Genomic DNA, 24,104 nt, shown 5'->3' with positions numbered 1-24,104 from the left:
AGGGCAAGGCTAGAGGGACAGCTGGTTCTATTTCTCGCTTAATTCCTGGTGGAGCCTCCGCTGTTGGCACGCGGAGAGCTGATTCGACCTCAGGTATTGAAGCTCCTGGCCCCAGCTCTGGCCCAGGCAGCGCATCGAACGAGGAAGGGGAGAGTCCTCCCACAGTTTGCACCAATTGCGAGACTATGACCACGCCTTTATGGCGTCGAGACCAAGACGGCCAGCCTTTATGTGAGTGGAGTTGTTACCTGATATTCAAGCCGGGCATTTACAGTATCTTGACTAGGCAATGCTTGCGGTTTGTACTATGTAAGTCGTTCTCTTTTTTCTGATGGATCAACATTTTTACCTCTCTCCAGAAATTGCATGGCGTTGACCGACCGATATCCCTACGAACGGATCTTATAAAGAAGAGGTGAGTGTGAGGATTGTCCGGGGCTCGTTTGTTCGGCTAACGTGGCCCTTCTGCAGGAACCGGCCGCATGGCTCAGGGGCTCATGGAGCCGCCCCCCGCAAAGGCTCACTTCCAACCCAAACCTCGGCTACCAACAAATTGACCACATCCGTTACTAAACCCCGATCCTCAACCATCAGTTCATTATCTTCAATGCCGAGTGCTGGTCGTCCTATTGCCCCGTCAGGTACTCCTGACGCCAAGCGCCAGAGACGAGCGTCGGTCTCGACGTCTTTTGTCATTGATCCCAACCCCCTATATAAATTTCCTTTATCCTCTTCTAACGTGAAACCGCCTTCCAGCATCATCCAACACTTATAGATTATTCTACTTGTCGTAGTTTCTTTTGGATCATTGTCGCGAGGTGTTCCACTTGTGCGTCCTTATTCTCATGTTGTACAATCGGATTGCAAAAGCCGCAAAACTACAATAGGATTCAATCCTAGCCAAGGCACTCTCGTGGCCTAACGGGTGGTTCTAAGGCAAATCATACAACGTAATGTTGCCTTATGTAATATTACTCCTTTGTTGGATGGGATCGGGCTAGGATCTGATTCGATCAATCCGGAGTAGGATGGTATTATCACAAGGCCTTCATCTCTGCTCACTACCTCAATTACATAAGCCAAACTGGGTGGAGGTGCCAGAATCGCGCCCCTTTAGCCCTAATGAATCCATTAATAAATATATTGAAGCTAGACCATCTAAAGCCTAGCGACGTTTATATGAGAACCAGTGCACCAAGTCATCCTCAGATTCCTAACTGATTTGGCATGATTGACCACCACATCATAAGCGGGTCACGCGAGTGCTTGCTATTGGATTCTAAGAGAGGCACAAGGGCATCACCGCATTTTCCGACCAGAGTTTCCTCATCAAACCAAAGTCATGAGCCCGCGCCAAGGATTCTTCCGTAATGTCGAACAGATTTCAGCCTTGCAACAAGCCCGCATGATGTCACCTCCAGAAATACAGGTTGCAACCTCAAGTCTGATGCAGGCAAAATGAAAATGCAGAAGATCGCACGTTGTGCAAGAAGCAGTTGCAAAACACTGGCGAATTGAGCGACCATCTCCGCTGACAGTTAGTTTGGATCCGTGACATTTCCATTCCGACGGATTAATCCGAGGCAATTGACCTGAGGGGAAACGGGGACCAGTCAAGAGCCCTTCTATTGATTTGTGATGCCGGTGGTTAGTAAGTGAAGTCCGATTTGAACGTAGTGTCATTATCCGTGTCTCAGCCGATTCTCCGCCGAACTGCTTTTGACCCACAAGCAACCACGGTTCTGTCCTGGCTGATGAAGAACTACTAAATATTACACAGCGTCGCATACAGCGAGCCATCGTGTGGGGGGAAGACCCCGTTTCGGTGGGGAGTCGCGCAGAGCCTAAATGAAACCAATGCGAACCATGGTCACATGCCTGAACGGCAAGGAAGTCGCCCGTATTCTGCGGCCAAAGCTTTGATGGTACTGTATACCCTCGCTTCCCATACATAATGGAGCCATTTGTGGGAAAATTGGGGCGTTAATTTCAGGCGCGTATGGACATTCGTGCATCGAATGGCCTTATAACTTGAATCAAATACCGCAATGGTCGACCTTCCGTTGGCTCCAGAGGCCAAAAATATCAAGGCTTCCATCGCATACCGTTGGTCCGACATCTAATGTTGGAAATTCGACGGCGGCTAACGTGGCATGCGCCACTAGAAACTCAAGAGGGTGTGGCTACATTTCTTTATCTTTCTTCATCCGCATTTCGTATCACTAGCTCTCTGATCTCACACTGTAGTGCGCGAAGAGTTCCCCTTTCGTTCTTCCACCTTCTTACATGAGACTGAAGCGAGAGGATAGGTGCTTCACTCGTGTTATGATCCCGCTAAAATATATGTGTTCTTCACATTGTAGTATTACGGCTAGTCATCTTAACAGCTGAGTCCTACAAGCTTGAAATGAATGAGCACCAAGCGGGCATGCTATGGTACCTAGTTGCATGTCGGAGGATTTGGACTATACTATAGGAGGGGATGCCGATTCGCCAGGTTATGGTCGCCGATCCGAAGATCTTCGGTGATGAGTTTTCCAGATTTCAGAAACAGCTAGGCACGAATTTCGGGTTGAGGGCGCATTTAGACCTGTCAACTTATTGTGTCAACTCATGACACGTGATGTGATCATCTTTAATATTGGATGTCCCCTTTTCCGTTCGGCCCTTGTACGCGCCACCACATTATCATCGTGCTTCTCTTAAGCGTACACGATGACGGAAGAAATGGGAAGATATTCCGATGCTGTCAAAAGCAAATTGGTCAAGAAGCTCGATGATGGAACGCATATTTATGAAGGAACTCTTTGTCATCCGTGGACTGTTGAAGCGTGAGTCAAACAATCAGACTTCAGCGAAAACCTTATCAACCGTGATGTCTCGTTACGCGACATCCAAGTGTGTCACATGGGGGTGAGTATTGCATTTCAACTCTGCCTGCTGTGACGTTTATTGAGCGCATTCCGTCTAAACAACAAGGCTACCTGATGGGCTGCATCATTCAAGCGGTCATAAGTTTCCAGTCCAATTCATCACCAAAGCAGCTCGATCCCATTCACATATCTTCACATTATCTTAATCCATCCCATCCTGGTCAGTTTGAAGTGCATGTTAGGCCTCATAGGCTTGGGCGTCGTTATTCCAACATCACTGCCGACTTGTTCCAGCAGGTAATTGCCTTTACCCATTAAATCATTCCACTTCCAACTTTAATTTTGTAGGGAAATATGTGTATCACGTCGCGCGTAATCGTTGGGACTCTACCTGATCCGTCGAAGATCCCTGAAGACCGTTCGATGCCGAGTCTGGCGTTACCCCACCCATTCGCCACTCGCATACCTTTCCGTTCGCATCCCGCTGCCGGAAATATCGATCAACTGCCTTCCAAATTGGTTTTCCGAGACTGCCTGAAATCAAGTTTTGATCATGCTGTCGCCGAAAGAACACTGGAAAAAATGAAGAACCCCGCTGACTCTGATGGGGGTCTTGATCACGCCCAGTGTAGGCAGCATACACATCACATCTAAATATCCTTCTGTTAATCCCCCATCATAGGGTATCAACTACTCGGCGAGAAGGATGGTGAGCGAGTAGGGCTTCCTGCCATCCCTTTCTTCGCCGATTTGTGTAGGAACACTCCTGGAATACTTCCCAAGGATATTGCTGCTCCAGACAGGTATGTCATCACCGCCACCTAGCCTGTCTCAAATCCTTACCCACAGCTTAATTCGAAGTTGGTTCCCAACGCTTGTGCTGAATCTTGAGTTTAAACTCAGCTTGTCCAGTCTCCCTGGCTATATTTCCCCTACAACCTTTGGAGTTTTCAGTGTCGGAAGATTTATTTGGCAAGGACGCCATGAGGTTTGTGGAACTGATTCTGATTGTTGTTGTTTTTACGACTCCCGCTTCCCCTAGGTTCGTTCTGAAGTCTGGACATCCCCGTCCGAGATTGGGACCGGAGGTCGAGTTGATCCTGATTGGAGAGAGAAGCAATTTTGCGTCGCTATCGCCACTCAGATGGCTCTTAGCATCCCAATCGAAGTGAACAAGCGGAAAGCAAAATCTAATTTATAACACTGCACCTTGCAATCGACTGCAGCGCATAGCACTGTTTAGAGCAGTAGATCAAAGCACCTCAACCAGCGCCTCGTTCTCGGCTACGCGATAACGATTACCCATTTGTGTGTGCGTGCCATGATGCTCGAATCAGCGTTGGGCGGTGCACTTGACGCTTCAGGGTTGTCCCTGGCTGTACACCCCCTACGCAATCAATAAGATTTATTTCTCGGCCCTCTGGGCTGCTAGGGCTCCCTGATTTTGTACACAGTCTACTCTGCTGGGCAAGTATGTGATGCCTGAAGCTTTTGCCAGTCTATGGCCCTTCTTTCACACGGAAGGATGTCCCAACATCCTAGACTGCGCAGAAATACTCTTGTGTGAAAAGCTGCTTCTCCAGGCTTTAGCCATCGGAGATTCGCCCGCCAGCTCTTCTTTCTTTCTAAGCCGCACTATGTTTTCAATTGTCGAGGGTTCACTGCTTTGGATCCGAATCACCCCAAATCGTAGGAAATTTCACGAGAGAATCTTCTGTCTAGCTTGAGTTCGGTTCGAGAACGCTTGTGGCTTCACGAGTCAATTGACACCCTACGATCGGTATACAACATCTCATGGAATTCACGCAGCTTTCGAGTTTCGTGCGAGTTACCGGGTTCAGTACCATGATCCCGGAATGAGATTCGTTCTAGTCACCTCTTCAAGGATAGTCACTTGGGTTGTTGTGTGCATGGAACGATCAGATTATTAATCGTCGCTATGCACTCGGCTTGTTCTCATCTCACTTGCCAGATGGGCACACGGAGGGAGCGGGGCTTCTGGGCTCCACCTAGGATTACCCCGCGGGGTAGCAACGAGTCACAAGGTGCTACAACCAGTCTAGGGAACTTTCTTGATATCTCCCCGCTGGGCGGATACTATCAGGGAAGAGGACCAATTCCCCCACAATAAGGTCTGGGGGAAATGTTTTCTGTTGGTGTTGAGAGTTTTCTGGTATGCATTCAGCTGACACCGACGCTACCTGATGGAGAAAATATTGCCAGTTTGTGGATTCACTCTTCGTCTGCGGGGTTCTCATCTCGGATCCAATGGGATCAATTTGACTGCGCATGTATTGCCATAGTTGGCTGGGACGGCGCTCGGCCAATCTCGGGCACTTGCTGTGCCACGTGTGGAGTCGTGCTTGAGGATGGGTCTGTTGGGTCACCAGTAATAGCGCTAAATTCAGACCTTGTTCGCCGGGTGCCCAACGCATTACCTCCCGTCGAACAGCGCCTGGATTTCGCCTTCAGCTACAATCACGATGAGCATTCCTTCTGCCCTTCTGGATCCAAATTCTCACGCGTTTGTTCCGCACGGGTGTACCATAGAGCTGGAATTGCCTACGTGAGGCCCCGGGGCTGTCCTTGGTTCTAATGCCTCAATGCTGTTAGCTTCGCCTTCGTTCCCACAGCTTGGCTCACGCGAGATTTTCTGTCACGACCAATGAAGCAGTCATCAGGCTGGAAAAATCGTGCTATTTCCGAGTCTCTGAGTAGTCAGTTCTTTGCTTCTTTCCAGCGAAGGCAGGTACTGCCCAGTATGTAATACCCAAATTCTTGTTCTCGCCGTTCAAAAGTCTGTTCTGACACTGGACCGCGCAGAATCCCTCTTCTACGGAATGCCATGTCTTCACGCACCCGCCACCGGAACAGAGATTTCCCCCGCTCGGTCTCTCTTTCTTTCAGAGTCGCGCCGTGTGATCATTCGTCTGGCGATCGCTGCTGTAACCCGGCATTGCGAATCATAAGAAGAATTTACGATAGGGTTTCCGCCTGGCCGGGGTACAGCCAATTGCTCTACAAGTTCATGAACTACCCACGGTCGGCATACATACCTCAGATAGTTCGTTGTTTCGTACGAGTCAACAACTGAAGTGTGATGATCCAAGAATTAGACCTGTCCTAATTACTGGTTAAAGGATAGTTTGAAACGACCGGATCAGATGGTTGTTACTATGCATGGAGCATGTTTTCATTCTTTTTTCTCTTGTCCGATGGGCATGCGATTTCCAGGGGAAACGGAACTTCCAGACTCCACCCCCAGTTTTAGTCCGTGGGGTAGCGGCGGATCAGCGGGGTACTCGTATCGATCCAGCAAAACTTTCACGATGTCCCCCTCTGGACAGGTATTACGAGGCGTGAGTATAGTCCGGTAGAATGTGCTACCTGCGTCTCTCTTGCTTTTTGTGGTGCTGTGCACAGGTTGCACTCTTGGGCAAACTTCAGCTGACGCTGACATGCTCTCGCGCCTCCGTCGCCGCGTTGCGCGTCATGCACGGGCTGCGCACTTTTAATAGATACCTCAGCCTCAGCCTCCGCTACCCTTCCACGGAAGTATATCGTCAATTTGTGAATTCTTGATTTGCTCTGCAGAAACAAACCATCCGGGCTCCATTGAACCCCAATGGATTAAATTTGCACTTATCATGATCACTGACACCTAGTAGCGATGTCCTTATGCAATTCCAAATGGTTGCTGTTTAACGAAGATGGGGGAACTTGCTTATTGATCTCTTTGATGCTCTCGCGTTGCATTGTGCAAGGGCAAGGCACATGACAAACATGAGGTCTTGAATAGAGAGAAGCCTAGAAGTGTCCCCAAGGTTCTAGGGGTAACTCGATGTGAAATCCCTCAAACCGAATTAATTCATATGCTCAGCTGCTCAGGATTATGTTCCGGAATACGGCTCCTGGATCTAGATACCTCCCTATTACTTTAGAGCAAGTTCTTCTAAGTACTGGTGGCGCTTTGGTCTGGCCAGCCATTTCTGCTCAGATCAGGGGGTCCTTGAGCGCTCAACCTGATTGGGGGTTCAGGGTGCTGTGCAATCATGCATGGCGAACGCGAAGAGGGTGCCCGCAAGCTTCGTCTTCTACCAGAAGCTTACCCAGAAGCGTGAGTTTTTTCCCTTCGTTCAATGTTAGTTATCCCTTGTTTCCGAGGGGCCGGGTCTGCGCTTCCGGGGGGAAAGGAGGATGTAGTGCAGCGGCGGATGTGAAAAGCATGTAGCGGAGGTAATCACCCATCATACTGCAAGCGAAGCCGCCCTCTTACGGCACAAGTACAAGTGCCCTGCTTTTTTTTCAACCCCTCCCCTCTTCACTAGGTCAAGATGCAATTGATTGTACACGTTGTCCATTTTAGTCATGATGCAGGATATACCACCTGTAATACGATCGCCACAAATTGGCCTCCTCCCCCTTTTAATTCTTCGTAGTGTGAAATTAACGGGATTCTAACCGATTTGAAAAGCGAATTGGAGTGTATATATGTGTGTGCATACAAATTAAACGCCACCACCACCAAACGAAATGCAGCAAAGGCAAGCCAGCGGGGCCGCAATACTAGCTCCCCTTAGCTGGCTTTACGTACACCCATCACAGCAATCCATGCGTTTTGGTTTTGGTCGGTCATGGGTGCACGCGCGCGCGCGCGCATGGGACACAAAAAAAGAAAAAACGTTGCACTTGGAATATAGGTACATACATGCAATACGGTTTCTGTTGTTAATTACATACATAAAATGAAAAATGCAAAGTTGACTTCAAGCTAGGCAAAGTACATACCCCGTCGACTCCCCCGTGTTCCCCCTTAATTGCGCAAGGGTCTCATATCAAAAAACGCCGCAGGCTAGGCTCTGTCTATATAGGGTTGCAGCTCAACGAGAAAAAAAAAGACACAATTTGAGCATCCATCCATTTGTTTGTCTTTGTTCCAATTTCGATTCGGGATACATACATAATCGACGTGGCGTTTATAGTAAAAAAAAAAAAAAAGAAAAGGACAAAGATAAAGCACGCACGCACGCATGTCAATTTGCTTTATTTTCTACAAAAGAAAAAAAAAGAGAGAGAGAGAGAGAATGAACGTCCGATGGAAACGAGTGTTACTGTTCTTGTTGTTGCTGTTGTTTGTTTGTTTGTTTGTTTTTTGGGAGGGGTTGGTTGTAAGCAGAGAGGGAGTCCGAAATGATAAAGAGAAAAACAAGCGGTTGAGCAGGTGAGAGATATCAAGATCGGAAGGGGGGGTTGGGGGTTGGGTAGGGAAACGAGAAGTAAAAGAAACAAGGTGGTGGAGAGAGCATAAGATAACCGAGACCAAAAACCTCCCCCTCCTCCCCTTCCCCTTCATCTTTTTTCCCTCTCCCTTCTTGGATGAGTGATGATGAGCACACCACGATATATGAGGAAGGTATAAAAAAAAAAGCCAGTCGATGATTTTTTTCACTGACACGAAAATAGGTCTGCGTGTCTGGTTGGTCAGTGTTCGGAATCGTTTCGTGGATACGAAGGCGTGCAATTGAGAGTTGGGGGTTGGGGGGTTGGCCGGGAGGGGGGAGAGGGGGAGAGGGAATTGATATTGTATATATATATCCTTGTGATGATGATGGGTCGGGAGTGATTGACCGAGTGTGGCGATAGTGTAAGAGTGGGAGGATGATAACGGGGGTCGGGTTACGGGGGGTGGGGGAGGTAACGAAAAATGCGTGAACGGGCATAGAGTCGAGCCGACACTTGGGAGAAGACAAGTTCACGAGAGTCGAGTGGCGGGGGAGTAGGGGGGGGGGGAGGTTGGCTGGTTCAAGTTGAACTTTGGGGGGATTTTTCACCCAAGGGAAAAAACCGGGAGAGAGATATCAGGTCCCATCCTCCTTTGGGTCACTGGTTGTTGCACGGCAAGCTGAGGAGGGAGGGGAGGGTACGTTGCGTTGGGGGGGGGATGTGTTGGATGGAGTTGAGGAAAGGAAGAAGTAATCCACATCTAAGAGCGGAATCACTACCACCAACTCCCCCCCCTTCCCCCTTCCCCCATTCGTTTTGGTTCTTCTCCTTCTCACTCTTGACTATCTGACTGATCGAAGGGACGAGCAAACGAAGGAGATGAGTCGAGAAAAAAATATAGAGTATGATAAGACCGGGGGGGTAATGGACATACTATTGAGCATCGACGAAAAGAAAAAAAAAAGAAAAACATAAAATAATAAGAACAAGTGTATAAAGCATGATTTGATTGTGTGTACATGAAAAAATGAGTGAGCGGGGTTATAAGTTTGAGTCTCGTGTGTGCAGAGAAAAAGGGAAGCGGAACGAGGTTTGGATACGGCGGAATGATGATGATGATGATTATGAGTGAAAAAAAAGCAGGGCAACAGGCAAGGCAAGGAGTGGGCTGAAGGAACGAAATCAAAGGCGGAGTAGGTAGGATATGCAACAAGTGTGTGCGATGAGAGGAAGCAAAGAGACCAGGGGGATCACCAGAAAAGAATCAAAGGAGGTAGAAAAAGGAAAGAAGGATTCTTCAAAGGAAGAAGCCCCACTCAATCCTTGCGACGAATACTGGACAACACCTTTGCAAGTGTCGCAATTTGACCCTTCTGTACCTTCTTCGGCACTCCACCCGACGAACTTTGACTCTGACTCTGACTTGAGCTCTGAGCCTGTTGCGTCTGTCCTTGTCGTTGCTGTTGTCCCACCGTCCCAGCACTGCTGCTACCGGCAGCGGTGGTAGCAGCGGTGGTAGACAACGTGGCGGCGGCGGAACTCTCACCCTCAGACTCGCTCCCACTCCCACTTCCACCTCCCGCCGATATACGCACCCCTCCCCTGCCCCCACCCCGTGCGCCACCACCAGACCATTTCTTCGGACGTTCAGAGATTGGATCAAGGTTAGAAGGCTGGGCTTTTCGACGTCGAACGTCACCCTCAGACTATTTGGAAGGTTCAAACTTAGCTAACCGAAGACAAAAGTAAAAACAAAAACAAAAACACGCACCTTCTTGCCGTTAGTCCGCTGTGGAGGTTCACCCAAGAGCCACGGAACACCTTGCAAAGCTAATTAACGGAAAAATTAATCAGACCCATCAATCATCGCCACTCCAACAAAACAAGAAACGAAAAACAGAAAAATAGACGATTAAAGACTCACGTTTAACGTTTCGAGGTAGAGGTCGTGTGACAACTGGTCTAGCCGGTACACTCACGGGCGTCGACCTAGGCTCCGGCAGCGGACCCACCTCAGCACTCTTCTTCCCCTTACCGCTCAATTTCTCAGCAACAACACTCGCACTACCATTACTGCTACCAGCACCCATCCCACCCAATACACCCACTCCGCCACCCAAACTGAACCCAGACGAAGCAGAGACAGTCGTAGCAAACGTCGACACTGATGCATTGCTGAACCTCGTAAACGTACTCGAGCCGGAACTCTTCATGCTTGTTCCCGCGGTGGAATAGATCGAAGATGCGTAATTCGAGTTGTGATGGGGAGAAGAGGAAGTAGAGGCCATGATGAACTGAGGAGTTTGAGGAGTTATAGGGGATTGTGACAGAGCCGTCATGGAAGAGCTGGAATGTGGTGGCGGAGGGTGATGCCGCCAATTGGGGGATGCGAATGAGGGGGATGGATTAGGAGCGGGCCCTCGACGAGCATCGGGTCTTTGTCGCCACAAGCTGCCCAACGGTTTATCGATGGTCTCAACAGCCTCAGTCGACGCATTCCTTACCCGCCAAGAATCAACCGAGGTAGACGACGAAGGCGAAGCAAGCGCAAAAATCATGTTTTCCACAACCTCAACGCTCGGATCCTTCTTGCCACCCTTCTTATTGACAGGAGGGCTAGCGAGGGCTGGGGACGAAGCGCTCGCGGGGGTATCCTTCCGGCCAAAGACGTTCCATTTGGAAGTTTTCTTCCGCAATGTTGGGACGGGTCGTGGGGGAGGACTAGGCACAGACGCGGGTAGAGGAGGTAATGATGAAGTAATAGGAAGGGGAGTAGGAGTCGTGATAGGAGTGGGATTAGGCACAGGAAGCGCTGTGACAACGGATACCTGTTGCTGCTGTTTGTCACCTTCCTTGACAACAGTACGCGACCGAGGAGGCTGCTTCCGCGAGAGTCTTCTCGCGAGAATTTGTGCCTCATTGCGGAGATACTCAAGCTGATCCTCACTCGGAGAAGACGCGCTTTGGAGGGGGGATGTTGACAGAATAAAAGATGAAGGTGGGGGAAGGGTCGTAGGAGCCAAGAAAGGCGAAGAGACAGTTGAGGGGACTGTACTTGGAGTAACTGACGCCCCACGGTTCCTCCGTGCGCCACGTCTCCGCTGCCTAACACCCGACGACACACGCTGCGACGACGTCGAGTCTAACTCGGGCTCAGCCTCCATGTCCTGTTGCAAGAAGATTTGTTGCTGCGTAGCACCCGCATCCTCCTCTTCCGCAACACTTGCGGCATCAAAAGTCTCGTCATCAACTTGATCGTCTCGTGGACGGATAGTAACATCGCCTTCACCGTCATCTTCCTCCGCATAGTCGAATTGGTGTTGTGCATCTCGAAGAACATGATCCGAAGAACGAGGCTTCTCGAGGGCAGGCATCGAATCACCGGCAGTGGCCACGGCTGCACCCAAAGGACCAGCACCGAACATAGCGGGTAACCCCTTGACCCACTCGCCCAAATCACCAGCGCTCACTCGACCACCACGATCACCACTGTGACCGTCTACGCCCGGCTCCTCTAATCCTAACGCACCAGGACTGACCCAAAAGACTTTGTTCGCGAGAAATTCGGCAACGTGGCGCGTCATACCTGGACAACGTTGAAGAAGGAAAGGAACAGGTCTAGAGAGATACTCTTCGAAAGCAGGGTCTGAGAGGCAAGGGTCTTGCCAAAGATTGTGGTGATAGAGCCTGTAAAGAAAGAGACGTGAACACCGAAAGCGAACAAGAGAAGCCGAAAAGCCGATTCAGAGGGAAAAAAAAAACAGTAAGCAGTAACGCGCAGAGGGCAGAAAGTAATAAGGGAGATCACAGGGGAGAAAGCGGTTAAGAAAAAGGAGAGATCTTCAGTATTTGACCAACCCCCCCAAAAAAAAACATCGCCACAACCAGATCCGGCGCCCTAGGCCCACAAGCCGAGCGACATAAAGGAACGCACGCATGGAAGTACATATTAGCCATACACAACTCGGGGTGCCACCCACGCGCCAACGCTGACCCTGAAGCGCACGGGCAGGCCTCACGAGTATGCGAGAATTAAAATAGAATCAATAACAAAAGAAGAAAGGGAAGAGAGGAATCTCCACCATGAGGGTCCAAAGAAGGGAGGTAGAGACAGCATAGGGAGAGAGAGAGAGAGAGAAACGAAGAGGTTGTACGTACATGTTGATTAGCACGATTCCTAAACTCCACACGTCTAGAAATTAGAAATTTGCAAAGTATCACGGCAACGTCAGTTCTTTCAAATCCACACAACCACAGAGGAAGAAAAAAAAGGGGGAAAGTATAAAATGAAGGGAAAGAACAACAACCATGTGGTGACGAATGAATTGAGTCGCAAGCGTTAAACCACAAACTGGATTGCTCGCTTGGCCTATTCACTCACACTGAATGGCCCCCTTCAGTGTGTTCCACATGGTCCTCAAATGCAAAAAAGGCACAAGGGCCCCCCATAAGGCTCCCATCGTCTCGTGATCCACATTTTGGGTTCCACCCCCCAAAGAAGATGTCTCGGCAAAATTGGGTTTGGATGTGCCGAGCCGTGAGCTCTAAATCCGACTCCGACGCGGATTTTTACTTTACCACCCATCATTTGGCTCTCATCCCACCGGCGTCGAAAATGAAGGAATGATGCGTCCCTGATCCCTCCGCCGGATGAGATATTGAAAAAAAAAAAACTGACACTTGGGAGGCGCAGACACACGGGGATGCACATCCGTGGCGAGGGAGCGTGCCTTCATGTCTTGGCGACAAAGTAACCCGCTCCCCTCCCTCAAGCACACACGTGGAGACATCATTCCGAGGTCCGAACACAGAAACTGTCATGCGACCCACAACCATGTGCACATGTGCCCATGTGCAAGCAGGGAGGGGGTCTTGGCAAGACGATGACGTGCAATAACAGAGAAATGACCCAAAGAGTGATCACATACCAGCAGGTTGAGTAGTATACGTCGGTCCAACATTATTCCGACACTCTAACAACAAATAAGAATGGATCAGTCCCTTCACTGCGACCAACGACAACGACAACAACAACAACAACAACTCACCAAAGCTCATATAAGGCGCACTCCCACAATCAACATCAGCACTCTCCCTCTCAACCGTCGCCAATCCAAAGTCCGACAACTTCACCACCACTCGTTGTTCGTTCAACGACTCGGCAGCAGCAGCAGCAGCAGCAGCAGGCAACTGGGATGAGGTCGGTACAACGGCCTTGGTCACGATAAAGTTCTCAGGCTTGATGTCCCGGTGAGCGATCCCGCGCGAGTGGCATGCCTATACGTATGCATGTATCCAAATAAGAAATAAAAACCGTTTTGAGCACTTTGTGTGAACAAAGAAACAAGGCAAAAACAAACAAAAAAACTCACCTGAACGGCATCACACATCTGCTTAAACATACTCGCAACAAGTTTCAATCTCGCCTGACTAAACATCACACCGGGCCTCACGCTCGAAAGCAACGAAGGCGTCGGCGGCGTGTTCACCATCCCCGTCCCCATCTCATCACTATCACTATCACCATCACCACCCGCGTCCATACAGATCGGCACAGGAATACCACCATCGCCACTCACGCTCTTCTGACTCATACAGTCCAAATCCTCTCCAAGGGACAAACCAACAGAAGACAAAGGGGTAGACCCACCAGACGAATGCGACGACTCACATCCCGAGTGACAATTCGAGTTTGTGTTGGACTGCGAACGAGGAGATCCAGCAGCAGCGGTAACAGAGGAATGCCCATCCCTCGACTGTTCAAGGAAATAAAACAAATCCTCGCCTGGAACATACTCCAACACGAGTAACAAATACGAAGGCGTCTCGAGCGTTTGATGAAGCGTCACAATGTTCGGATGAGGTCCAATCGAGTGATGAATCTGGGCCTGTTACACGATAAACAACGACGATGAAAAAAAAAATTATGTTTGTCAGTATAATCACCACGAAACTAACACAGTGAAGAAAAAAAAAGAAATTCACCTCGTACATCTGCACTTCCAAATCAGCCGACGACAAATTCGCCCTACTCAAACACTTGATCGCAAACTCCCTCCCATACTTCCTCCCACTCTCACCACGCTTACACTCATTCTCATCAAACAAAAATACGTCCTCTCCACCATACGTCGGCGTCGGCGTCGTTGTCGTCTCCTCCTTCAACCCACTCACCACTTCCCTCACGAGAAACACGACGGCATAACTACCCGTTCCCAACTTCCTCACTACCTCAAACTTTGCTCCTCTAGGCGGACTCGTCATGCCACCGCTCCCATTACGACTACCGCTACCGTCCCCTACACACCCACTAACGCTCACGCACCTAATCACCTCCCCATTCAACTCACATCCTTCCCCAAGCACGTCCCCTTCTTGAAGCACACTCTCAATAAACGGTATCACCACATTCTCCCCTTCCCCTTCCGCGTCCCCTTCTCCCTCCCCAACATCCAAACCCACCACACTCCCCTTCAAACTCCTCCTACTGACACTCCTACTAAAACTCCCCCGCCCACCAAACAAAATGCTTCCCCTCCTCCTTCCAGCTCCAGCCGCCCGACTAGAAGCAAGTCTCAAAGAAACTTGCCACGAGTTTCGTCGAGAACTAGCCGCACTACTCGGAGTCGTCATCACTCCCCCACCAGAAACCGCTACAACAGAAGGCATACGAGCAGGCGATCGAGGCGGAACAATAGGGGATAAAGTCCGAGGAGAATGAACATGTGACAAATGCGTCGGCGTCATCGGTACTGATCCTCCTCCTGACGCTGACGCTGATGGTGGTGGTGGCGCTGGCGGCTGTAGTGAGGACAGCTTACGCGGCGGAAACGTAGGACTCGGAAGACCCATCGACGAAGAAGGCGTCATCGGAACGGAAGCCGGGTATTGAAAGATAGATGAGCGAGGTGAGGAATGATTGAAGCGTGGACTGTTCGTAGTTGAAGTAGGATTCGAAGCAGGGGTATTGGGAGTTGCGTAATTGTGAATATACGAGTGGGTATCGGTAGATGAAGGTGGTGGTAGAGGTGGTGGTGATGGCGAGATGGACGTTAAAAGCAATGAAGAGCTCGCTAGTTTACTCGGAGTAGCGGGATGGTAATCTGGGCAAGTCGCAGAGGAAGGAGTGGAAGGATGAGAAGTGGTGTAATATTGATGATGAGGGTAATGAAACGAGGCTGGAGTTTGCGGTTGAGAACGCGAAGGGGATGAAGACGAAGGTGAATGGAAAGGTAGAAGCATAGGAAGCACTGGTGGCGTTGCAGTACGGAGTTTAGGAGATGGACGAAATGAAGGAGAAGATGCTCTCGAATGAATCGAGTCGTATGTTGACAACGAGAGAAGAGGCGAGTCGCGAGGTGTCTAATGGTTCGTTTCGCGTGTATGCAAGTGTGTAAGGGTGTGTGTGTGTGTCGTTATGCGGGGAGAGCGTTTATTTTTGTTTCGATTGGTCGGACATTCGGTTCAAGTTATTACGGCAAACCGCAAGAGTGCAAAAAAGGGAAGAAAGTGATGGGGAAGGAGATCATACGCGGTTGCGGGGATGAGTATCAAATCAAAGGAGGTTGTTGACCGCCGGAGCGCATAAGAATTCCGTTGTTGAGTCACACACACACACAGGTCACAGCAACATTACCACATCGGGGTATGACAAGAAAACGGAATAGCAAGTCCCCCAAAAAACGTTTGGTTTGTTTTGGCGTTCGGTTAGTTTTATCGACATGTGGAGATCCCAATGGCGTGATTGAGCGAGCGAGCGGAAAAAGAAAAAAAGCCAACAACCGAGCGGAAAGCCAAAACGCCGCATGCCCATTGAAAATGGAAATCAATCATGTTAGGAAAGGTTGAGCGCTGTGGAACAAACAGCAGAGATAAGGAACTAAAACAACGCACCGGTCGCCATGAGAGATGAGCAGCAGCGGCAGCGGCAGCAGCAGAAGCAGGAGCAGTAGGGTTGGCAGCAGCGGCAACGGCAGCAGCAGTAACAGGAGGACTGGCAGTTGCAGTGGTAGCAGAAGCAGGCATGAGGATAAATGAAACACCGTCCATTTTGGAAGAAAGCTAGTTGGGGGGGGTAAGAAAATATAAAAGGCTCCCCCTGCCAGAAGGATAGGTAGCTAAGGGTTGAAAAAAAAAAAAAGCAGTAGGGTAAGGGTTGGGGTTGGGGTTGGGTTGAAATATTTCAAAAAAAAAAAAAAGATACTGCAGGTGGTAATTACTGAATCACTGAAATCACAAAGACGCAATTTGGGGGGTTGCGTCAGAGTTTGTTTGATTTGAAGCCTTTGCGCGTCGACGTGTTTGATGAGACTGTTGGAGGGGGCTGAAGAACGAAGGAGAGAGAGAGAGAGAAGGCGTAACACTATCTAACTAGTAGATAGGGACGTTCCCAATCTCTGACCCCACACACACACACGCACACGCACAACACCAAACAACACAAAATAGCGTCAGGACGTTGTTCGCTTGCGGTTCGCAATGTGAGCGTGCAAGAACAAAGTGGTGGGGAGGGGGGGGGGTGTAAAAGTTTAAAATGGAGTTTGTTTGGTTTGGTATTTCGGACGGTTTCGTGATTGAGAGAGGGCCGAGAGAGAACCAACGTTGGCACAATGATTAAGAGAAGCGACCACCACCAGGAATAAAGAAAGCAAAACAAGCGGAGCGGGGGAGGAGGAGAGGGAGATGATATTAGTTTTGTCAAGGCGGGTTTTGGCAAAGAGCGAGCGTAGCAGTTGCGTGAGTGGAGGAAGAACTCTTTTAGGTTTAAGAATTGCTTAGCACAACACGCAACACCAGATAAACCGCCTTGAACAGATTCGACGACAGAGGAACGGAATTGATGGTGGTGGTGGTGGTGGTGGTGAAGAGAGAGAGAGAGAAAGGAAGGGGTTGACGGAATGGATGGAAGAGGGAAGGCTGATCTCGGTACATTCCGGGAGAATGTCAATAAGGGTGTGTAAAAAGTTGCACCGCGTGGTTGGTTTACTTATTGCTCCATTCGGAAAGTTACAGCATGGAGTGACCTCGCGCAGCTGTATATACTACTACTAGACGCTATTCTTGGACTCTTCTCTATCTCAAAGATAAGGAGAGAACTTCCCGGGTCTTGGTTAGGGATTGAATCATCGAGTTTGGGTCGCTCAAGGGCAAGGTGGGTACAAAACACGCAGCACACACACACACGTAGCACACACACACACACACACACATGCACGCACAGCTCTATGACGAAGGACAGGAGCCAAGCTATTTACATATCCTTCTTCACCCTTTCCAAGTGTAACTGTAACAGCACAAGCTCCTTGCTGTATGTAACTAGCAGCACAGCATATGCATAAGTGACTGGCTATAATTAGGAGGAGCGTATCCAGCAACGAGGGGAAGCATCATTATGTACTCCACGGTCAATTAACGTCTCCAGATCAACGATAGAGCCAAAGACCGGGACCAAGGGCGCGGGTGCAACTGGCCATGCGGGAGCCGCCTAAGCGTTCGAAATGAACCTTTGGGTTGACTTGGGATGACTGCCGTCATCGATCATCACGTGCGGATACGTGTCACAGGAGTAAAGTACTCAACCTGATCGCGAACCCATTTGAGTTGTTGTATGTACCACATGGTTCACACCCACGTCGAACAAGGCTTAGGCCACGGAAGCATATACATAATCCATTCATTTCCTCATATCAAATAGGGAGGAGCAATTCAAATGAAGTTCCATTTGAATTTCTGATGGAACATGCCAGAAAAAGACCCCAAAATGGATTTCATTGAATAATGAATTCCGTTCCCGTCCATAACTGTTCACGTACACTCCCTTCCGTCCGCCTCGCTTGGCTCCCCCCCCCGCCAAACACACACTCGATCACTTCTTCTCGCACCATTCTCGGAAACCTCGTACATCCTCCAAATCCCCCGACCATTATCCCAACGCCCAGTATGTCCCCGCCCAATAACGAATCCACATCTATATCTGGCTAGTCATCACATACTTGACACCCAAATTTATCACTAGCACATGCAGCCAGATTGCTGTTCCACGCTTCACTCAATTCGTTGTCTCACCTAGGGGCGTCACACGATCACTCAATAAGTATATGCCAATATCCCACCGCACGTGCACAGCGCGGCCATGAACACCCAATTATGTATTGCAACCGACTCTTTCGGGATTCGTACACATCGGATCCAGCTTAGATCCTTCCGGCCGAAGACTCCGGGACGGCCGTCGTGACTCGGCACCCTAGCTTCAGCTTATGTAAGTAATTGGCCACACACACACATATGTAACTGACATGAACAGACATAATGATAACTGCTAGCTAGGCGGACGGAACGATCGGCCGATCATATCGATATTTCATCTGATCTGCGGCTGAGCTGGATGCTAGTACACCATGAGTCACAGCGCTAAGGGTGCATGCTCGAACCAAGACGCGACGTTCCGTGAATGCTTCCCCATAGAATGCAGACATATTGTGTCCGCCGCACAACGGGGCTCGACGATTATCTCATACATATAGAGGCTTTGCATGGAGAGTCCCCCTGCATAGCGGTACAATATCAAAACTCAATGCCTATTCCTGCGGAGACAACAACTGTATAGAATCGACCATCTCGCGCGCGCGCGCGCGCACACGCACGCATCAACGCGCCCGCGCGCCCAATGGCGAATCATTCCCCTCATTTGTAAAGTGGTTGCGTCACACGTAAACGGGAGTCCCGAAGCTGAAGCTTATACTATCTTACGATACTACTGTACTACAGTATGTAGCAGCCCGGTGGCTTGAATTGAAGAGCCACTGGCCTAAGCTGCTTCTTTTTTTGATCTGCACTAGTACATATACTAGCAGAAGGGTGTCTGTGACTCCTTAGATTTAGCCACCTTGGATTCAGTTACCGGATTCCACAATAATTCTATTCCACTGGAAGGGGTCAAGTATTGAACCCAGCACTGCACTTTTTGCGATGGAACGTTCGAATCAAGGTACAAGGTACAGAAGTTCAGTACCTGGCCTCGGTAGGAACTTCTGACCATGCAAGGGTCAGCTATCTTATGCAACCAGCAGCAGCTAGTCGCTGCTAATGGGGTTCCATAGATCATCGATGGTTCCATATCATCAGTTGTCGTGCTTTTCTTGGGTGACCGTTGGTCGGTACATCCTGCCATACAGTACTAAGCAGTACTACTGGCGGAAGGATAATAATATTATAAATCCTGGTCCGGATAACTACACTCACATACATACGTTGTTCCACACGGGAACGCGCGCCATGACCCTTAAATTCTTGGTAGTTAGCTCGATTCACCCCCCAACAACATATTTCCCAGAACCCCAATAGCTCGCCTCGTCGCGCGTCGATACATGAGGAAGCTTAAACTGATCAATGCATTCGATCCCTGGGATCATCAAAAAAGAATTTCGATGTCGATATAGCTATATTATATGTATCCATGCATGAGGCATATGTAAACTCTCGGATTATATTAACCAATGGGTTGGGCCATCCATGCATGTATATATGGATTATTATAGGCGTACCATGCGCTGCGCTGCGCACGCGCGCAAAAACAGCTCGAGCACTTTTCGCGCGCTTGGGTGGGGGGAGGGGCTGGAGCTTCGCGAATCGAAGAAACTGTACTGTACCAACGAACTTGAAGTACATAGTATTCCCGCCTAGTTCTAACTTCTTACAGTTATGCAGGTAACCCAACATTAACCCCCTCCTGACATTAATTCCTCCCAGGTCCAGAAACGTACCGCCCATGCAAAGGGTCAAAATTATGTACAGTACTTGCGCTGATCCATGCTCATTGATGAAGAAGTGTGCATGTGTGTGTGTTTTTCTTTGGCATGCATATATGTATGTACAAATATATATCTACCCGCCACTCGCCGCGCACGAATGACATGACCACAAGATACACATTGCATGAGAATACAACAGGCAATATAATATCATGGTATCATGCAGTATTCCATAACGATGTACTGCGTGCAAATGGACCCGTCCCGGCCCCGCCGCCGCTGGGTCGTAGTAGCAAGTACCTCCGCGGATCCGGCGGTCATACATAACAAGTCATTTCAGTGGATACATGCATACATAACTGCTGTAGTATATATATATATAGATCATCCGCACTTAATTTTGCTTGCCTGACCGGACAGAGGGATCAATACGATATGTCAATTCGTCCTCTCCCGGGTTATCACCACAAGGTATGTATGTAACTTGTACTACATAGCTTCCCACGATCCGGATAAGTGTAGATATTACTGCATATTACGATTGCACATGCACGTCAATGATATGAGCACTAGCTGCGCCAGAAGTTTGAATCCATTCAAGTTATCCCCTCGCGCACGCGCGCGAGCCCCATGTGCGTGCCAGAATTAAAGTCCTTCTTATGCCAATAACTAAATCATTGAGGTGATATGTATATACTTTTTCCCGTTCCCCCCCCCCCTCCACTTGCGCCACATGCACACCTCACGGCCAGCCCCCAAAAGCTAGATGGGTATCTATCTATGGATCCCATCACGATCCATTCAACCACCAGGTTCACACCTCCATGCAAAACGAACCTCCAATTTGAAAGATCCAACGACCCGTCCTACAACCAAATGACTTCTTCTTCCACTCGCTTTCTTCTCTTCCTTTCTCGTCCATCCTCACCATCACCCCCTTCCCCTTCCCTATTCACACCCTCATCCTCCACCTCAATACCCTCAACGCCCTCCCCATCCTCACTTCCCTCGTCCTCCCCATCCTCATCCCCGCTCTCCCTCTCCCCCTCCCCCTTTACCACCCGATCCAAAATTTCACACCACCACTTCTCCATAACCTCCCTCTCAACGCTCCTCCTCCCAAATCCAGCACACAACGTCCTAATAACCTTGCTCGCTTCCTCCCCCAATTTCCCTTTTCTCAAAAGCCATTCCGCCCATACTTTACTCGCTCGTCTTTCCTGCCCTTTGATGATCCTCCACCGCTCAAAGATGAGTTCCAGGATAGGTTTAAGTTCGAGGTGGGGGTTCTTCGTAGGTGTCGTAGTGATAGCGATCGTTGAATTCGAATTCGAGTTTGTGCTTGCGTCTCGTCGTGATGTCGAGGAAGAAGAGGATACGTCGGCGAGCGACGCTTCAAAGGTGAATGCAGAGGGATAGAAAGTAGATGAGGGAAATTGTTTTGTCGTAAGGTGTCGTAAATCTGCCATTCGTTCGGAGGGCGTTAGACGTGGGTGGCGTCGTTGGATATAATGAAGCAAAAGGGAGGTATGGACTACCGTTAGCGAGTATGATTTCGATTCTCGTAAGAGTTCCTAGTATGTATGTATGCAGGCGTTTGACGGAAGACGTAAAGAAAAGGAGATAATCAGTCATCATCTAAGCAAAGTGAGAGAAACTCCACCTCAAACGGATCTTCATCTTCTCCAAACTCCAGATTCGAAATACCCCACATCCAAACTTTAACAGCATCCTCCCTCTCAACTCTCTCATCTTTCACCTTGCTCGCTCGAACAACGTTCCTTCCCTCCTTCCAAGCGTTCCTCACTTGTTCAACATCCACAACGGAACCGGACGGGAAAGCATCGAGAACAGCTTTCTCAATCTGTAACCGAACGAGCCATAAGCCAGGATGTGTCCATGCCTCATTTACCTCCGCTCTCTTAGAAGTAATTCCCTCTTCCCTGTCGTCTTCCTCGTTCTCGTTGCTGTTGGTGTGTCGATGAAGGAGTGGAAGCCCCTTTGATGAACGAGTATACTCCCGAGCACGCTTCAAGACTTTTGAAGCGTACTTTTTGAATGTCGGGGATGAAGGAGTGAAGAGAACCGGGTGGAGGGATAATTGGAGCGTCGTTCGGAGGAGAGTAGAAGTTCGGACGGCCGGAGAGACTTGAGAGACTAGAGATACCAACGAGAGGATGATGTATCGTTTCTAAGGTTGTTCGGAAAAGAAAAAAATGAAAATGAAAATGAATGGCGATGATTGTAGGTAGACACGCGAAGGGGTTGTGCGTATCCAACATCCGGAATTAGAAAGGTCGTAGTTAGGACTTGGGGGGGGGGGGGACAAGGAAAGGAATGATCACTCACCAAATCATCTATCTTTAAATTCGCCACTCGATTCTCAACCCATCTCGCATACGCATCCATCATTTCGCGCCCTCGAGAATAATTCCCCGTTTCACATGCTTCCTCGTTTAACTTCTTTGCCCCACTAAGAAGTTCTTCATTCGCATTTCGAAGGCCATCCACGAATTCAGGCGTATTCGAGTCGATGGTGTCCAAGTGACGAGACGCGTACAAGACGAGCGCTTCGGGAGATGAAGGGTGTCGATCGATAAGTTGATCATAGAGCGTTTTGAGAAGTGGGGGACGAAGGGGTGTTGGATGTGATGTGATGAGAGCTTGAAGGTTGTGAAAGATCGACAGATTCTTGACATCTGTCAAAAATGTTCATGTCGGGTTGGAACGTCATCGTTTGGGAATAGAGCGTTGTATTAGAAAACAGAAAAAAAAGACATTATATTTAACTTGGGCTGCACCTTTCATGGCTTGATCCATAACCGTCTTTACAATCCCACCATCAAGGATAACTTTAACCGATTCAGCACTTTCAGGTGCTGCTGCTTCCTCCCCCTCCTCCTCCTCCTGCTCTCGCTCCTCATGGACCTCTCGAAGAACTTCGGTATGGTTCATTTCCATCTTGACGTATTCCGTCCAGAGTTCCGTACTTTCTGGATTCAAACGGAGACCACGTTGGAGAAGCGTACGTGCAGCTGAATATGATCCTCTGCTGACTTCTTCAGAAGATGAAAGGATGAATAAAGCGGGGGATGTAGGATGTAGTTGCATAGCTCTGTGGCAAAAAAAAGAAAAAGAAAAATACGTTAATGATTATCAGGCCAACGAGGGGCACGCATAGTTGCAAGAAGGAACATTGACTAACCTTGCACATATCGATGTTACCCTCGTGTCTGCACGGAACCTCTTAGCAGCCTGAATGTACTGCACCCAGATCCCAAGATCACTCTGGAACTTCCGTATACCACGTTCAAAGATTTTATAAACTCTATAAGGTATACTTCCTTCTCTTTGTTGGGAGTCTAATTTGATTTCAATGTCTAAACAAAAAAGAGGAGGGGGGAGGATGATGATACATAGTCGCATCGTAAGAAAAACCGTGGCCCCAACAAGACGAGTACTTGGTAAATATAAACGCACTTTGTCGCTTGATACGTTTCTGTATCAACTCATTCAGGGTCATCTCATATTCTACGTACTTGAGATAGTCCGTTTTGCGTTGTATGGTTCCCAAAAGAGCTGCCTCGAACTTTTCACGACGTTTTACGATCATCTTTACTTCCTCCTAGTCAAAACAATCAGCCCAAGTAAGTCACAGACCCATAATCGATGCATTCTGGAAGAGGAGGGGGGCGAGGAAAAGAAACGGACCCTGCTTAAGACACCTTTCTCTATCCATAACTTAATTATAGGCAAAGTACGTTCTTGGTTCAAATGTGCAATATCCATGTTCTCGGGGAAGACAGAAAAATCAAAATTGAATTAAGTTCCAATGATGGCAATTCCCGTAAGCGCGCGCGCAAACGAAAAATTCATTTGCTCCCCTGCGGCTTTCATGATTATTGGCAAGTCCCGAGGAGAGTGCACCCAAAAAAAAAAAAATACTATAACCGCCGACTCAGTTTTTGCGATGGAGTGAATTGAGGGGAGGCGTTTGGTGTGCGAACGAAAGATGAATTTATATTCCTTGTAAGGCTAAGGTCAAAGCACCATATGGTCGAATAAAAAATATAGAGCTGTGGCCACTCCAACTTAAGGTTATAGTGGCCAAAGCCATTCCAAAGCGCCCGAAGTAACCGTTGAATTCCTAACAGAGTGAGTGAGTTCTCGGGCGAGTGTTTCAGATAGAATACCTTGCACGTTTCGATCGACGATGTTTTGACATTTTTCCGATGACTTTGTTTTTTTTGAGGGTCAA

The 24,104-nt window shown here is 48.9% G+C and overlaps 10 protein-coding genes across 10 annotated transcripts; 4 read left to right on the top strand and 6 right to left on the bottom strand.

The window, feature by feature from the left end:
* Positions 1-158: 158 nt before the first annotated feature.
* Positions 159-419, top strand: EI90DRAFT_2943119 (GATA zinc finger-domain-containing protein; the record flags this gene model as incomplete). The annotated part of the gene is made up of 3 exons (XM_039055288.1): positions 159-231; positions 287-309; positions 360-419. Coding segments are annotated over 3 exons (156 nt in total), but the record flags the coding sequence as incomplete, so codon positions are not given.
* A 2,296-nt stretch (positions 420-2,715) lies between these two features.
* On the top strand, positions 2,716-4,074 carry EI90DRAFT_3133837 (thioesterase-like superfamily-domain-containing protein; the record flags this gene model as incomplete). The annotated part of the gene is made up of 6 exons (XM_039064600.1): positions 2,716-2,831; positions 2,900-3,170; positions 3,222-3,501; positions 3,556-3,676; positions 3,723-3,861; positions 3,916-4,074. The coding sequence occupies 6 exons, from the start codon at positions 2,716-2,718 to the stop codon at positions 4,072-4,074; spliced, it is 1,086 nt and encodes a 361-aa protein (XP_038909511.1).
* A 734-nt stretch (positions 4,075-4,808) lies between these two features.
* Positions 4,809-5,645, top strand: EI90DRAFT_146248 (uncharacterized protein). The gene has a single exon (XM_039051809.1). The coding sequence runs from the start codon at positions 5,017-5,019 to the stop codon at positions 5,467-5,469; it is 453 nt and encodes a 150-aa protein (XP_038909510.1). The 5' UTR covers positions 4,809-5,016; the 3' UTR covers positions 5,470-5,645.
* Positions 5,646-7,845: 2,200 nt separating this feature from the next.
* EI90DRAFT_3085096 (uncharacterized protein) lies at positions 7,846-8,423 on the bottom strand (the record flags this gene model as incomplete). The annotated part of the gene is made up of 1 exon (XM_039062113.1): positions 7,846-8,423. A coding segment is annotated over exon 1 (241 nt), but the record flags the coding sequence as incomplete, so codon positions are not given.
* An 832-nt stretch (positions 8,424-9,255) lies between these two features.
* EI90DRAFT_145867 (uncharacterized protein) lies at positions 9,256-12,384 on the bottom strand. Its single transcript, XM_039051806.1, has 5 exons — positions 12,255-12,384; positions 10,021-11,783; positions 9,868-9,926; positions 9,724-9,802; positions 9,256-9,659 (listed from the first exon to the last, which is right to left on the bottom strand). Coding segments are annotated over exons 1-5 (2,169 nt in total). The 5' UTR covers positions 12,257-12,384; the 3' UTR covers positions 9,256-9,393.
* A 632-nt stretch (positions 12,385-13,016) lies between these two features.
* On the bottom strand, positions 13,017-13,987 carry EI90DRAFT_2943163 (kinase-like domain-containing protein; the record flags this gene model as incomplete). Its single annotated transcript, XM_039055291.1, has 3 exons — positions 13,017-13,373; positions 13,469-13,613; positions 13,731-13,987. Coding segments are annotated over 3 exons (759 nt in total), but the record flags the coding sequence as incomplete, so codon positions are not given.
* On the bottom strand, positions 13,816-16,218 carry EI90DRAFT_145949 (uncharacterized protein). The gene is made up of 4 exons (XM_039051807.1): positions 15,990-16,218; positions 14,741-15,458; positions 14,089-14,518; positions 13,816-13,984 (listed from the first exon to the last, which is right to left on the bottom strand). Exons 1-4 carry the CDS (start codon positions 16,143-16,145, stop codon positions 13,942-13,944), a joined length of 1,347 nt encoding a protein of 448 aa, XP_038909506.1. The 5' UTR covers positions 16,146-16,218; the 3' UTR covers positions 13,816-13,941.
* A 1,717-nt stretch (positions 16,219-17,935) lies between these two features.
* EI90DRAFT_3085087 (uncharacterized protein) lies at positions 17,936-19,211 on the bottom strand. The gene is made up of 2 exons (XM_039062112.1): positions 18,400-19,211; positions 17,936-18,354 (listed from the first exon to the last, which is right to left on the bottom strand). Exon 1 carries the CDS (start codon positions 19,198-19,200, stop codon positions 18,943-18,945), a length of 258 nt encoding a protein of 85 aa, XP_038909505.1. The 5' UTR covers positions 19,201-19,211; the 3' UTR covers positions 17,936-18,354; positions 18,400-18,942.
* Positions 19,212-20,509: 1,298 nt separating this feature from the next.
* On the top strand, positions 20,510-21,422 carry EI90DRAFT_3085086 (uncharacterized protein). The gene has a single exon (XM_039062111.1). The coding sequence runs from the start codon at positions 20,627-20,629 to the stop codon at positions 21,263-21,265; it is 639 nt and encodes a 212-aa protein (XP_038909504.1). The 5' UTR covers positions 20,510-20,626; the 3' UTR covers positions 21,266-21,422.
* Positions 21,423-21,923: 501 nt separating this feature from the next.
* EI90DRAFT_2979113 (U3 small nucleolar RNA-associated protein 6-domain-containing protein) lies at positions 21,924-23,667 on the bottom strand. Its single transcript, XM_039055963.1, has 5 exons — positions 23,558-23,667; positions 23,327-23,471; positions 23,052-23,226; positions 22,648-22,961; positions 21,924-22,545 (listed from the first exon to the last, which is right to left on the bottom strand). The coding sequence occupies exons 1-5, from the start codon at positions 23,633-23,635 to the stop codon at positions 22,004-22,006; spliced, it is 1,254 nt and encodes a 417-aa protein (XP_038909503.1). The 5' UTR covers positions 23,636-23,667; the 3' UTR covers positions 21,924-22,003.
* Positions 23,668-24,104: the final 437 nt, after the last annotated feature.

Source organism: Cantharellus anzutake (genome assembly GCF_015039405.1).
Source record: "Cantharellus anzutake strain C23 chromosome Unknown EI90scaffold_108, whole genome shotgun sequence".
Classification (NCBI taxonomy): domain Eukaryota; kingdom Fungi; phylum Basidiomycota; class Agaricomycetes; order Cantharellales; family Hydnaceae; genus Cantharellus; species Cantharellus anzutake.
The sequence above is the reverse complement of the archived record's forward strand: the minus strand, read 5'-3'. Positions and strand labels throughout refer to the sequence as shown.